This window comes from Drosophila elegans, unplaced genomic scaffold (genome assembly GCF_018152505.1).
Source record: "Drosophila elegans isolate 14027-0461.03 unplaced genomic scaffold, ASM1815250v1 contig_183, whole genome shotgun sequence".
Classification (NCBI taxonomy): domain Eukaryota; kingdom Metazoa; phylum Arthropoda; class Insecta; order Diptera; family Drosophilidae; genus Drosophila; species Drosophila elegans.
The window spans coordinates 9,287,266-9,299,311 of NW_024545550.1; the positions used below are offsets into that span (position 1 = coordinate 9,287,266).

The window sequence follows — 12,046 nt, forward strand, 5'->3', positions numbered from 1 at the left end:
ACACATCGATTAACAAGGAAGCCTTTATTGTCCATTTACATAATTTTTAAAGATTCTTATATAGCCTGCTAGTGCTAGCATCCAATGAAAATTAGTTTTTCCAATAACTGAGAGTAAGAAGTTGGTAAAAAGAAAACTTAAAACATTGATTAAAATTAATATAATATTCGCATACATAGGGTCTTGAATATTTATCTGATGCCATTATTATTATTATTTCCCAAGTTTAAACCAAATTTTTTATTATTTCACAAGGCACATGTCACATTAAAGCGACGAAAGTGAAAAAGATTGAAAAATGTTTAACGTGCTAAAAAAGGAAATTAATAGCCTGACAAGCCCTAGTCATCGTAATCATCATCATCATCTCCAAAAAAGTGCCAGCTGCATCGCTCATAGGAAAGGTTGTCCTGGTGCGGATAACTTTGAAGGGTCTTGTACACGCTGTTCAAGACATTGGCGTATTCAATGACCTGGTTTGGTTTAAAGTTTGACAGCAGATTGAGCTCATCGTAACAGAAGTACGGGAGGTCATTATCCTCCAGGGCATCTATTAGATCGTAGAGAAGCTGGAGAAACAAAAGTGGTGATTTACTGTACGTAATTTTAATTTTTGTTTTTGCTTGGAATACATACATCCAGAAAGGTAGATTCCAAGGAAGTACCATCGAAATCATCACTCTTGATTAAACTAATGGCCGTGGAAACCAAATGATAGTTGCGAATCTTGGGGAGGTCCTTGGCCTCGCACAGTGCCTTCAGCAACGCTACGGCGTCTTGGATCACCATACCACCCTGTTTGAACCAATATATCTCTTGTTCAATGTCGCTCACCATAAATGTGCAACCGTTGGAGCGTTTTGGACCTGGCGCCCACTTGGGAATTGCCAGCCAGTCAGAATCATCAAAGTAAATTTTAATGGCCGGCACAAAGTCGATGGAGAACACACGATTGTTCGACTCAGCGATGATGGTGTGGCAAGTGGGTTTGCGGTGGTAGCGTAATTCGTAATAATCCCAGCATGCGCCCCTCACCCTGCGACCGATGACATTTGTCAGGATGCACTGCATCCATGTTTGCAACTCATCGCGCTTGAGATACCAGCGGTTATCCAGCAGCGTGTCCTGCGTGAAATAGTTAGAGGGCAAATCCTTGAAGTCCAAGTGCACCATTCCCGGACGATGTTGATCCGGACGCACGAATATATCTTCAAAATAGGGAAATTCAAGCACAACCATTACGTCGTAGTCGCTATCGTTTTTATTTATTCCCAAAGCACGGCTGCCTACAACGCGCAGAATAAATGAAGTTCAATAATATCATATTATAGTTTAAAATTAAAGTAAACAATAAAATTTATCTAGAACTTACCAAAGTCTAACATTTCAACTCTGCATGTGGAAGTCAACGTTTGATTATCGCTTATTATATCCATTATAAAATCCCGGACGATGGCGAAATCAGCATCATCTGAAGGGGCCTTAAGTTCGTTGGCAATCTCCATTAAATGTTGTTCAAAAGTGGAACTCATATTTGGTGTATTTGTTTCAAATTCGGTTTGTATAGAATATCCTTCGTAATAAAAACAGAAAATTACATTAAGTGAATAAAAACAGAAAATTAAATTAAGTAAATAAACTTAAAAAAAGGAAAAAATTCAATAACATAGTTTTTTGGTTTTTGTTTTAATGATTTATTTTGAACCTTAGAAACCTTAGTAACATGACACTTTCAAACAGAAAGATTAGTTTTAGAAACTTCAAAAAATCGGCTGTCTGTTCTGTCTTTTTCGCAACGGTTGAGATTTTCGGATACAGACAATAAACTTCAGGAATATTTGGTTCTTATATGCCATTTTTTTTTCCGGTGAATATGTTGATATTATGCGAGTAACATCAAAAATGTTAACTATTTACTTATAAGGACTACTATGTTTTTCTATAACTAGGAACATTTATCATCTAATAAAGTTACTTATGGAAAATTACATTATGGATGGAATATGTTTAAGCTTCAAGTTGAAATGATTCCTTTGGGAAACTTTAATTTTAGAGTTAATCAATGTGAAAAATATGCCAAATGGTTGGGTCAACACAAAATACAAAACAGTTGCCGGGGGGTCAAAAGGTGGGTGCACACGTAAGTAAATACATATGTACTGTTTGCTGCAGATTGCATCAAAACTCCGTTAGGCGGTGTATCATATAAAAATCGCCTACATTATGTACACGCACACCAATGATTTTGAACATATATAATATATGGTTTTTGTATACATATATAGGCGTCCCGTTCATGTATGTGCACACGCAAAGCGTTCGCCTACTCCGTAGTCCGGACATCGTTTATCGATTTGCGAAAGGCAACAACAACGCCAGCTATAACAACAACAAGCATATTGTACAGCACAGCAGCTACAACAACACAGCTCCACCAGCGGCGGTAGGCCGCTCTCCCCCGCTCTCCTCACCGCCCCTGCCTCTTTCCACCGCTCCGTTCCAGCTTGCCTGACATAGACCACAGCTCGCCCCCTTCCAGGCAACACCCCACCACCACCACCACCCCCCCCTTCCCCTGCCCCACTCTCTTTTTGCGGCACTGCTACAAAACATACATACAGGCAACGAACGGCCCACACACACCCATACATACTAGCAGGCAGGCCTTCGACGTCGAACGCCAAAACGCCCAGCGACCCACTAGTCCCCCTTCAACCTACTCCTCCCCACGCCCCCACTCCCCTCTCCCTTCCACGAATGGCTGCTGCTGCTGCTGCTGCTTTTGTTGTTGTTGTTGCTACTGCTGTTTGGGGGCTGGCTGTTGATGATAATGATGATGATGTCGCTCGCTGGCAAATGATGATGATGATGTTTGGAACTGGCAAACCGGGAGCTGTGGGTGCGAGGGAGAGGGAAAGGGGGGAGGGGAGAGCCGGCCGCCAGGACTTTGTGCCAAAAGAGTGAAAGGGAGGGAAAGAGGGCACAGAGACGTCGCTGTTGCGAACTGCGAGTGGGGGCGGGCCAAGAGGATGGGGGGCCAGGCAGAGAGAGAGGGAAAGAGACGAGGCGAGACGAGAGAAAAGCGAAAAAATACTTATAATAAAAGCAACAAAAAACCCGCACAAGCTGAAGAGATACAAACGTACACACGCAGCCAAAGCGCACAAACACTCACACACATAGCGATGTACAGGCGCCTGGCTAAATATTCGCCAGAGTCTAGATGTATGTGTGTTAGTTTGGAAGGAGCCAAAGCGGTAGGTAAGTTAACTGGTCGTAGGTTCGCAACAACAAAACCAGAGTCGCAGCAGCACCAGCAAACGAAGAAGAGGAAGACGATGGTGAGCAAGAGGGGGAAAGAGACGGATCGATGGAGCCACTTGGTTGGGTCAGAAGCGGATCTAAAAAGAGGGTGAGCAACTAAAGATAGTGGCCCCATGTAAGGTTTTGAAATAGAAGTAATTATATTGAAAAATTTGTAACTTATCGCTTTATTTACAAAACAGAGGCAAATAACTACGAAATTAAAAAAAATGTATAAACGTATGTAGCATCCTTACAAACGCATATTTTATTATTGAAATCAAACACTTGAGGCAATCCCTCGCCACCAAAATCTAACAACAAACCACATTCATTGAGAAAACATCATTATAGAAACCCTTTTGGTTTACTCCAGTTACGCCCATGGACAACTTGCCCACTCTTCTATCTTCCTTAACCGTCTCTCCTTCCCAGCCCTCTCTTAAAAACACATTCCCCTTTTTCTGGTCCCTCTATTTATCCTAGAAGTTGCTGTCCCAGCAGTACCAAAACGAAAGCTCTCTTGAGCCAAATTGATAAGGATTAACGAAGATCACTCTCTTCTTCTCTTTAAGCCCACCCATACCTTTCGCCTTTCTATCGATATCCTTTCGATATTTCCTTGCTTATGACCTTGAACTTGGCTTGGATGGCACGTGATAATCAACAGTTTCGCCTTCTTCTGCATTTTAAAATGCATTTAAGCTGCTTTTACAGCAGATTTTCGCCTGCCACAAAGTGCGGGCAGCATCGCAATTTTGTCGCGCTTGGTTTTTGAATCCAACCCACACACCACATATATGTATGTATGTGAATTACATACATACAAAACACTGGTGCAACTAGCCCTCTGGTTGGGTTTATTCTTGTTGTTGTTTTTGCCTGGTGGGCGGTTAACGCTGGAGCGACCCCCCCGCCCTCCCCCCTCTCCTTTTCATCATGATAGAGCTCGCCGTTCTTGTTCTTGTTCTTCTTTACACGTCCTCCAACGACGTACGCTTGTTGTTGGGGCCCCGCTTTCGTTGTTGTTGTTGTTGATGGCTCGGGTGTGTTTGTATGAGTGTGCGCGCGCGGCGGGAGGTTTGGGCGGTGCGGGGTGTAGCGAGGGGCGGGGCAGGGCAGGGGCGGCGCAGGGGGAGCGGTGGAGTGGGGAGCGTACTTGTGTGTGCATGCAGCTCGTTGTCGGCGGCGGCGTCGTCGTCGTCGTCGTCGTTTCATTCAAGTGTCCAACGTTTGCCGGAGCGGTCGCACACAGAACGGTAGTCGGACGGTTTGCCAGTTTTTCGCTCGCTCTCTCTCTCTCGGCCGCTCTTGCTCTCTTACTCTCGCCGTGTACTGTTAGCAAAAGGCTCCCGAAAAATAAGGAACCGTTAGTAAAAGCCCCGTTAGCATGAAGGATGTGAAAGTGGCGCGCGCAATCAGCGAGTCCTCGACTACGTCAGATAATACCTCCGATTTCATCGAGATCGTCAAGAAGTACGATGTGGTGTATAACAATCACAATCCGGATTACAAGAACGTCGAAGTCAAGCTGAAGGTGTGGACGCAAATCGCTGATGAGATAGGTCTTTCAGTGGGTAGGTAATAATACTGCCTATTAAAATCTCCCCCCCCATAATAGTAGAACCCCCTAGGATACCACCCCCTCTACGATAACACCACCCCCCTCTAAAAAGGAAGCGTAGGAAATTGAATTACGTAGAACCCACGCATACTGCTATACTGCTATATATACACCTAAATATATATGTACCTGAAAGCGGCCAAACTCAAACCGCCCGGCCTGATATTTTTCGTACGCTCATGGTACATATATGTATATAGAAAAAGTCCATGTGTGTGTGTGTTGAAGTGCGGTCGGCAAATTGCAGCGAGAAGCAGAAACAAAAAAAATAAAAAGGAAAACACACTGGCACGCAGAAAAAACAAACAAAAACAGTCAAAGAGCGAAAACTGCGCGCTCTCTGATGCTGAGAGAGACCCAAAGAGACTGGGAGGAGGTGTGAGCGGGCGGGGCGGCAGTGGGAGTGGGCAGGCGAGAGCTTTTCAAAACAAAAACATTGCGTCCGGTATTGCCAGGTGCGAATTTTAGTCCAAGCACGCAACCACCTGTGCTGTCGGTTTTAAAAATTGTAAATGAGAACTAAATTTTAATACTTACATTATAAGAGTTCATTTATAAAATTATTATTTTAATTTGTTTTTTTTTTTGTGTTTTACTATGCTATGCTATACCCAGTATTTGAGTTAATTTATAAAATTACAAATATTTTATCTATGTCTTAAGGCTTAAAATGCATTTTACAAATTTTTGTTTACGATAAGATTTTAAACTTGCAACACCCTGTATTCTCCATAGCTCTGCCTCTACAATTCTTGCTCCCCCGCTCTCTCGCATAAACATGGCTTATTTATTATTGTTTCATCGCCGGCATTAATTTTATGCTTAGGTTGCAATTCCCTTCAATCATTTTCCTAAAACTTTACTTTACCACTCAAAAATACATATGTATATGCATAAACGCTTTCATTGCAGCCAATTACGTCGCTTACGATTATCATCTCACTTGCAATTCGGGGAATCACAATAATTATATTTATTAAAAATATATTTATTAAAAATAACTTACCTGCAAGTAAATGTTTTTCTGTTTACTCGTTGTTCTTTTTTAATCACCAGCACGATTATTTTTTGCAATTAAGCCACACACAGTTAAAGATCTTTAAAATGCGTTTCTACAAGCTTACTCGATTTCCGAAAACGAAATGAATTAAATGCCAGGGCTTGTTGTGAGTTAATGTGGTAGTATTTGACGGTAGTCCCTAAAAAATGTATTTTCCTGTTTTTTAAGGGCGGTCACACTAATTGAAAATTTTGAATTTGGTTGTTAATTTTTTAGTTATCAAGTTTTAAAGTAAAACTGAATATTTATAACAAACATTTAACTTGATCACTGCATTTAAAAAAGTCAAATATATTAAACTGAAGTAAATGAAATGAAATATTTATCATTAAATAATTGAATGAATAACTAAAGTTAAATTATATATTTAATAGTATGGAATAATGGTTATAATAATATCTTTAGTATTTAAACAACAAATTCAAAGACAGGTTTTAAAAAAATACAAAGGTGTGATACATTATTTAAAAATTACATATGAAATATGGCATTTTAATAATTATTTATTTTTTTAATAAAATCCTTTGAGATGTATTCAACGTTTATTTAGTTTTTGGTAAATCATAAGTTCAAGTATCTATCTAAACTTCCCATTTTTTATGCATTTTACAGAGGCCTCCAAGCGGAAATGGAAAAATTTAAGGGACAGCTATACAAAGTATCTGCGTTCGTTTCGCGTGGGCACAAAGACATCCAAGAAGTACCAGTACTGGGCCCATGCGGATCACATGGACTTCCTAAAGCCTTTCCAGGGACCGGGCAGGTGAGTACCCTCCTCATTGCGACAATCGAAACCAACTGATCTTTGACTTCCACCCAGAAACTCCGCCAATGGCAATGGCAAATCCAACGACGAGGACGACACGGAGTGTGATTTTGGCTACCAAGTTTTGGCCAAGGCGGCCAGCAATGGAGGCGAGGATGAACTGAAGATCACCATTGCCACGGCCTCAGCGGGTTGCTCGTCCATAGGAACGCACACGGTTAATACCTATACGACCGCTCTGAGCAGTACTTCGGCGCCCGCCCTGACCACCAGTTTGGGCGTGGCGACGCCCCCTAACATGATCTCCCCCGGCAGCAATTTGGGCGGCGCTGGAGCCACTACCAACTCCCTAGGACCTCAGATCCACAATAGCAATAGCAATGGCAGTGCCACCGGAAGCCTCAACTGCGCTGCAGTGGCTCCGCTCAGTTCGCTGACTCCGCCGGCCACCAGTGGCTGCAATTCCGCCGTAGTCCTGCCCCTGCCCATCTCACCCGCATCCTCAGCGGCCGCCGCTGTGAGCAAGGCCAATGCAAATGCCCTGGCCTCGCTGGCCAATCATCTGCCCATGGGCCTGGGCGTGGGCGGATTGGCCCAGCAGATGTTTCCGCTGGCCACGCTCAAGGCCGCGGCAGTGGCCGCTGGACTGCCGCTGCCACCCACGATCACTCCGCCGGGCTGCAGCTCCGGCAGTGGACCGAACAGCAATGTTGGCTGTCTAATCATCGAACCGCATCTCTTTGCGGCGGCGGATAACTTCAAGAAGGAGCTGACAGCCGCTGCGGCAGCAGGAGCACCACTCGGACTGTTCCAGAACCTGGCCAATCAAGTGCAGAATGCCAATCGCCTGAATGGTAGCTGTTCGGGTGTCAATCTGCCCCTGGGCAATCCCACGCCGCCACCTCCACCGCCTGCACCACCAGCCTCCAAGGTGAGAAGGGTGCAACCTTCGCCCCAGACCACGGCCATCAATTTGAGCTGCTCCGGCGGAAGCAACTCGGGGCAAATGCAACAACAGCAAACGATACAGATGCCTCAAATCCAACAGCAACAGCAGCAGCAGCAACAGCAACAGCAACAGCCGCAGTCGCCGGCTAAAACGCGAAAGATTTGCGATCCGCGCTTCCCCAGCGATTGGGATGTGTCCGCCGTGCTGCAGGCCAACCGGGAACTGGACGCCAATACGCTGTTCTTCCTGAGCCTTGCCCGCCAGGTGCGGGCCATGCCCATGAAGTTCCAGTCGCTGGCCAAGATGCGTTGCATGAGGATTGTCAGTGATTTGGAGCTGGAGCTGGAGAATTTTGACTGCAATGGTGGAGCGCCGCCGCCGGATGATTCGGGCGGTGGTGGAGGAGCCGGGAATCTCAAGTACTGTAGCATAGATACTCCGCCACCGCCGCCTCAGGATGGCTCCGTGGTCATACTCCCGCCTCCAGTCGGACCCGAGGGCTCCACGGAGCACTTTGTGTATGTGATGTCGCCGTCGCGCGTGGAGAGCATGATCGACATCTCCTCGGACGAGGAGGCGACCATGAACGGGGTGCCCTGCTCCTCCGCCGGGCAGATTTAAGCGTGTATTCGTACAAGTTATCTCTTAAATTAAACTTAAATTAATCTCAAATAGATTCCTACGGTTGTTCTTGTTTTTTTTTCGATCCGTTTATTTATGTTGGGGCGGCGCAGGTGTTCCGATACTTAGGTGTACAAAATGTGGAAAAATCTCTGGGGGGGACCTGGCCAATTTGATGCTACATGATTTTAGTGCGAATGAATTTCATTCAAGGAATCGATGACGAAGGCATCCGCGTCCTTAGGACTGCACCTTGCCCTTGGTGGTGAAGGCAAAGTAGGCGAATCCGCCGACCAGGAAGGCGGCCAGCAGCTCGGCCTTGATCCAGGGTCCCTTGTAGGCGCCCTTGGTGGGCACGGAGATGTCCAGCAGGGATTTCACCGAGGAAACCTTGTCGCCATCACGCTGTGCCTTGCGCACATTGGCATAGCCATCCTCGTCGAAGAGACGCACCTGGACATTGCCGCTGCTGCCCTGCTTGATGTCCTCCACCCAGCTCACCTGTGTTTGGGGTGTTTGTGCATTAGAGTCGGGTCAAAGTCTGGAGGGGATTACGTGCTCACCTGGTACTTGTCGTCACCGACTTTGGCCACTGGGACCACCTTGCCGCAGGGGAACTCGGCGAAAAGGCTGGAGGGGGCTGATCCGCTGCACTGCAGCGTGAACTCGCCCACATGGGCCAGTTGGGTCAGAATCGTGGCATCTTGGGTGCTGAAGGAGCTCACGGTGGCCTTGCAGCTGCCATAGACTCCGGACGCACAAACGGCGGCGAACAGGCAGATGGCAAACAGTTGACGGGACATCTTGGTCGGGTTTTTGTGGTGGCTTTTATTGAGGAATCAATCGAATTAGCGGCTATCCAACTCGGGACTTTCTTTCTCTCTGAAACTAACGCCACGACAGCACCATACGTCACTTGACAGCCGAGAAAATTGCCGAAGTCCATCGTGGTGGATGGTCACACTGGCCAATACCAGGGATGGCCACTATCTGTTCAAAGATAGCTAGAAAATAGCTAAATGAATTCTTCATCCCTTATCCTTTATGTTAAGGATCTTTAAAATCCAATTATACAAAGTCGATTTGCTTTGTCGATTTAAATTACATTCAATATAAATGGATGTCTTTTGATATAATAACCAATGCATAAGATTTGATTATGCTTAGTTCTCTAGTTTTTGTATAAATATCGGTTAACTCAGGTGAGTAATGAGTGGCAGCTGCCGTCACCTCTCATTTAAAAATGGCTTTAATATAAATAAAATAACATATAACATATGTATAACATATAACATATAAAATATGTACATATATACTGATCAGAAAAACGATGATACGCACCATTAGCAGAGGAAGTAAGTCTATCTAGGGGTCGAGAGTACTCTTGCTTATCAAAGTTGAAGCAACAAATACTAACGTTCTCATATGGGTATTTAAGGCAGTATTTTCGATCCAGCTAAATCACTCGATCTGTTCTTCTTTTATTGCTCGTTACGCCTTCATAATGATTAAACCAAAAATTGTTTTTTTTTACGCGCTACTACATGGATTTTTGGTGCTTAATAGTGGCGCTGAATGGCAAGTGGAAGATCCAAACCAGTGTGCTGGATTTTGTTTCAGAGCGGTACTGAACCATATGTTCTACCGCCAAGGTTTGGGATCCAACTTGAACGATTCCAATCGTCAAGCCTCAGAGTTAAGGCTGGAAAATATTGAAAAACAATTGGCTGCCCAACACCAGATCCTAACCAGCCTGGCTTCATCGCAGGGCACATCTCAGAAGAACATCCCAAAGAACTTTGAGAAGATTGGCTCTGGCTTCTATTATATTGAGCAATACCACAAGGCTAATTGGTTCGCTGCTGGAGAATTATGTCGCCGGATGGGAGGTCACCTGGCGAGCATCAGTAATGAAACGGAGTTGAACGCCATTAAGGCACAACTTACCACCTCAACTGAGTACTGGCTGGATATCAATAGTTTGGGCGACAAAGATGTGTACATGTCCTCGACCTCTGGAAATAAAGCAAGTTTTTTGAAGTGGGCTTCAGGGGAACCCAGTAATACGGCCACCGATCACTGTGTTTTGTTTAATAACCTAATGTATGATAGAACGTGTGAACAGTTAACTTTATTCATTTGTGAAGCAGGCGATGATGAGTAATATAAATGAAATATAAAAATGATAAATAAAAATAAAATAATAACAAAAATAAAAAAAAAAAATTGTGTTTACTTAAAACTAAAGACAATCGGTGCTTCAAAAAACAATAGAAAGTATATACTCTTGCAGCTATTGCATAACTTAAATTCTATTTAATTAATTTAATAAATTAATTTAAATTTCAGTATGTATTTGTGTATTTCATTTGATGTAATTGGACTCAGTACACCGAAAAGTTATGTCCAGGCCGTTCCAGTCACTGTGATTGGGTACCGACGCCTCTACTAATTAAACTAAGCTTTCGTCTGACATGTTTCCCTTTTGGTACCGCTCCGTATTTGGTTGCGACTCCGTCTAATATTTACGGCATTTCGATTGTAATTGATTTTGAATTGCACTAGCACAAGCACAAGCACAAGCACAAGCCAAAAGAAAGGGAAAAAGTGAAATGCCAAAGCCGGAGTCCTGTCCGTCCGATCGGTACAAAGCGCGTCGTCAAAGTCAAGCCATAAATATTGACTACCGACTGGAAATGATTAATGCCCATCCACCCCGAATTGGCCTTTCAGCTTTGTTTTAAGTACATTTTATTGGCTGGCAATCAGAAATTCGGATACATTCGTATAAATACTTTGGCTAACAGGCATATGTTTGGTTGATGTGGCTGTGACCTTGAAGTGGGCTTGATTTGCTTTTGCTTTCTTTTCTTTTTTTTTCCTTTTAATTTTATTTTTTTTTTTTTGTTTTTATGCCATTTTGTGTTTGTGTTTGCCTCGCTCTCCGGGCTTCTGTTCTGTTATGTTCGTTACTTTTCTTTGATTGCCACCGCGCACGGAACTTTTCCACCGAACTTTGCATGTCTTTGATGAATTTGAAATTGTCACAAATGTGAAAGTTTTTCACTTGCCATCCCATCCGGAGCGGAGAAGATACTCATACCCATATTATGACAACTGAATTTGCATCTAACATTCCGCCGACATTGAGCGACTTGTACGCAATTCTCCTCTCGCCACCTCTTCATTTGGCCAAAATTCATTCATTCATGGCCGGATTTGCATATTGCCAAAAATGCTGTAATCCTTTCGATTACGAGGCATTGGGTGGCCGGGATGGCGAACCGCCCGCAAATGAAAACAAAAGTTCGTGCGGGTTCATTGAGTCGCAGTCGAAAACTTGCCAGACCCACCGAAATTGCACGTGTCCACGGAGGAAGTGGGGAAAATCCGGGGCTGGCAGGTGGATGACACTGATAAAAGAAATGGCATATAAAAACTATTTAAAAATGTAAAAAAAAGCTAATCGATTGGTTTTTAAATTTACCTATCGTCAGTTACCATTTTCTAAGGAACATCATTTCGTGGCTTGAACCTTTTGAGAATTATAAGCCAATTAAATGTTTTTTAAGGATGTGCCTTACCACTTCTAATAAATCAAATCATCAAATTGGAGATAAATTTCACTTGTTATAATGAAGTTGTCTATTTGGTATTAATCAAATTGAATTCCATACCAAAATCCTTTTCAGTGTAGATCGGTGGATGGTTGTCTGACGTGTG

At 43.8% G+C, this 12,046-nt stretch overlaps 4 protein-coding genes across 4 annotated transcripts; 2 read left to right on the forward strand and 2 right to left on the reverse strand.

The window, feature by feature from the left end:
• Positions 1 to 5: 5 nt before the first annotated feature.
• On the reverse strand, positions 6 to 6,079 carry LOC108144543. Its single transcript, XM_017269514.2, has 4 exons — positions 5,934 to 6,079; positions 1,373 to 1,573; positions 637 to 1,286; positions 6 to 569 (listed from the first exon to the last, which is right to left on the reverse strand). The coding sequence occupies exons 2-4, from the start codon at positions 1,530 to 1,532 to the stop codon at positions 342 to 344; spliced, it is 1,038 nt and encodes a 345-aa protein (XP_017125003.1). The 5' UTR covers positions 1,533 to 1,573; positions 5,934 to 6,079; the 3' UTR covers positions 6 to 341.
• On the forward strand, positions 4,537 to 8,358 carry LOC108144542 (ankyrin repeat and KH domain-containing protein mask). The gene is made up of 3 exons (XM_017269513.2): positions 4,537 to 4,880; positions 6,600 to 6,750; positions 6,808 to 8,358. Exons 1-3 carry the CDS (start codon positions 4,694 to 4,696, stop codon positions 8,321 to 8,323), a joined length of 1,854 nt encoding a protein of 617 aa, XP_017125002.1. The 5' UTR covers positions 4,537 to 4,693; the 3' UTR covers positions 8,324 to 8,358.
• Positions 8,359 to 8,390: 32 nt separating this feature from the next.
• LOC108144547 (translocon-associated protein subunit delta) lies at positions 8,391 to 9,248 on the reverse strand. Its single transcript, XM_017269517.2, has 2 exons — positions 8,887 to 9,248; positions 8,391 to 8,824 (listed from the first exon to the last, which is right to left on the reverse strand). Exons 1-2 carry the CDS (start codon positions 9,124 to 9,126, stop codon positions 8,564 to 8,566), a joined length of 501 nt encoding a protein of 166 aa, XP_017125006.1. The 5' UTR covers positions 9,127 to 9,248; the 3' UTR covers positions 8,391 to 8,563.
• A 531-nt stretch (positions 9,249 to 9,779) lies between these two features.
• LOC108144259 (C-type lectin 37Db-like) lies at positions 9,780 to 10,516 on the forward strand. The gene has a single exon (XM_017268940.2). The coding sequence runs from the start codon at positions 9,828 to 9,830 to the stop codon at positions 10,485 to 10,487; it is 660 nt and encodes a 219-aa protein (XP_017124429.1). The 5' UTR covers positions 9,780 to 9,827; the 3' UTR covers positions 10,488 to 10,516.
• Positions 10,517 to 12,046: the final 1,530 nt, after the last annotated feature.

Excerpts from the sequence above, each read along its gene's own strand:
- LOC108144259 (XM_017268940.2), top strand. The coding sequence starts at position 9,828 with ATGATTAAACCAAAAATTGTTTTTTTTTACGCGCTACTACATGGATTT.
- LOC108144543 (XM_017269514.2), bottom strand. The coding sequence starts at position 1,532 with ATGAGTTCCACTTTTGAACAACATTTAATGGAGATTGCCAACGAACTT. Across the intron at positions 1,287-1,372 it reads AGTTGAAATGTTAGACTTTG|GCAGCCGTGCTTTGGGAATA; the intron begins GTAAGTTCTAGA and ends TGCGCGTTGTAG. Across the intron at positions 570-636 it reads TGGAATCTACCTTTCTGGAT|CTTCTCTACGATCTAATAGA; the intron begins GTATGTATTCCA and ends TTGTTTCTCCAG.
- LOC108144542 (XM_017269513.2), top strand. The coding sequence starts at position 4,694 with ATGAAGGATGTGAAAGTGGCGCGCGCAATCAGCGAGTCCTCGACTACG. Across the intron at positions 4,881-6,599 it reads TGAGATAGGTCTTTCAGTGG|AGGCCTCCAAGCGGAAATGG; the intron begins GTAGGTAATAAT and ends TGCATTTTACAG. Across the intron at positions 6,751-6,807 it reads CCTTTCCAGGGACCGGGCAG|AAACTCCGCCAATGGCAATG; the intron begins GTGAGTACCCTC and ends ACTTCCACCCAG.
- LOC108144547 (XM_017269517.2), bottom strand. The coding sequence starts at position 9,126 with ATGTCCCGTCAACTGTTTGCCATCTGCCTGTTCGCCGCCGTTTGTGCG. Across the intron at positions 8,825-8,886 it reads TCGGTGACGACAAGTACCAG|GTGAGCTGGGTGGAGGACAT; the intron begins GTGAGCACGTAA and ends CCCCAAACACAG.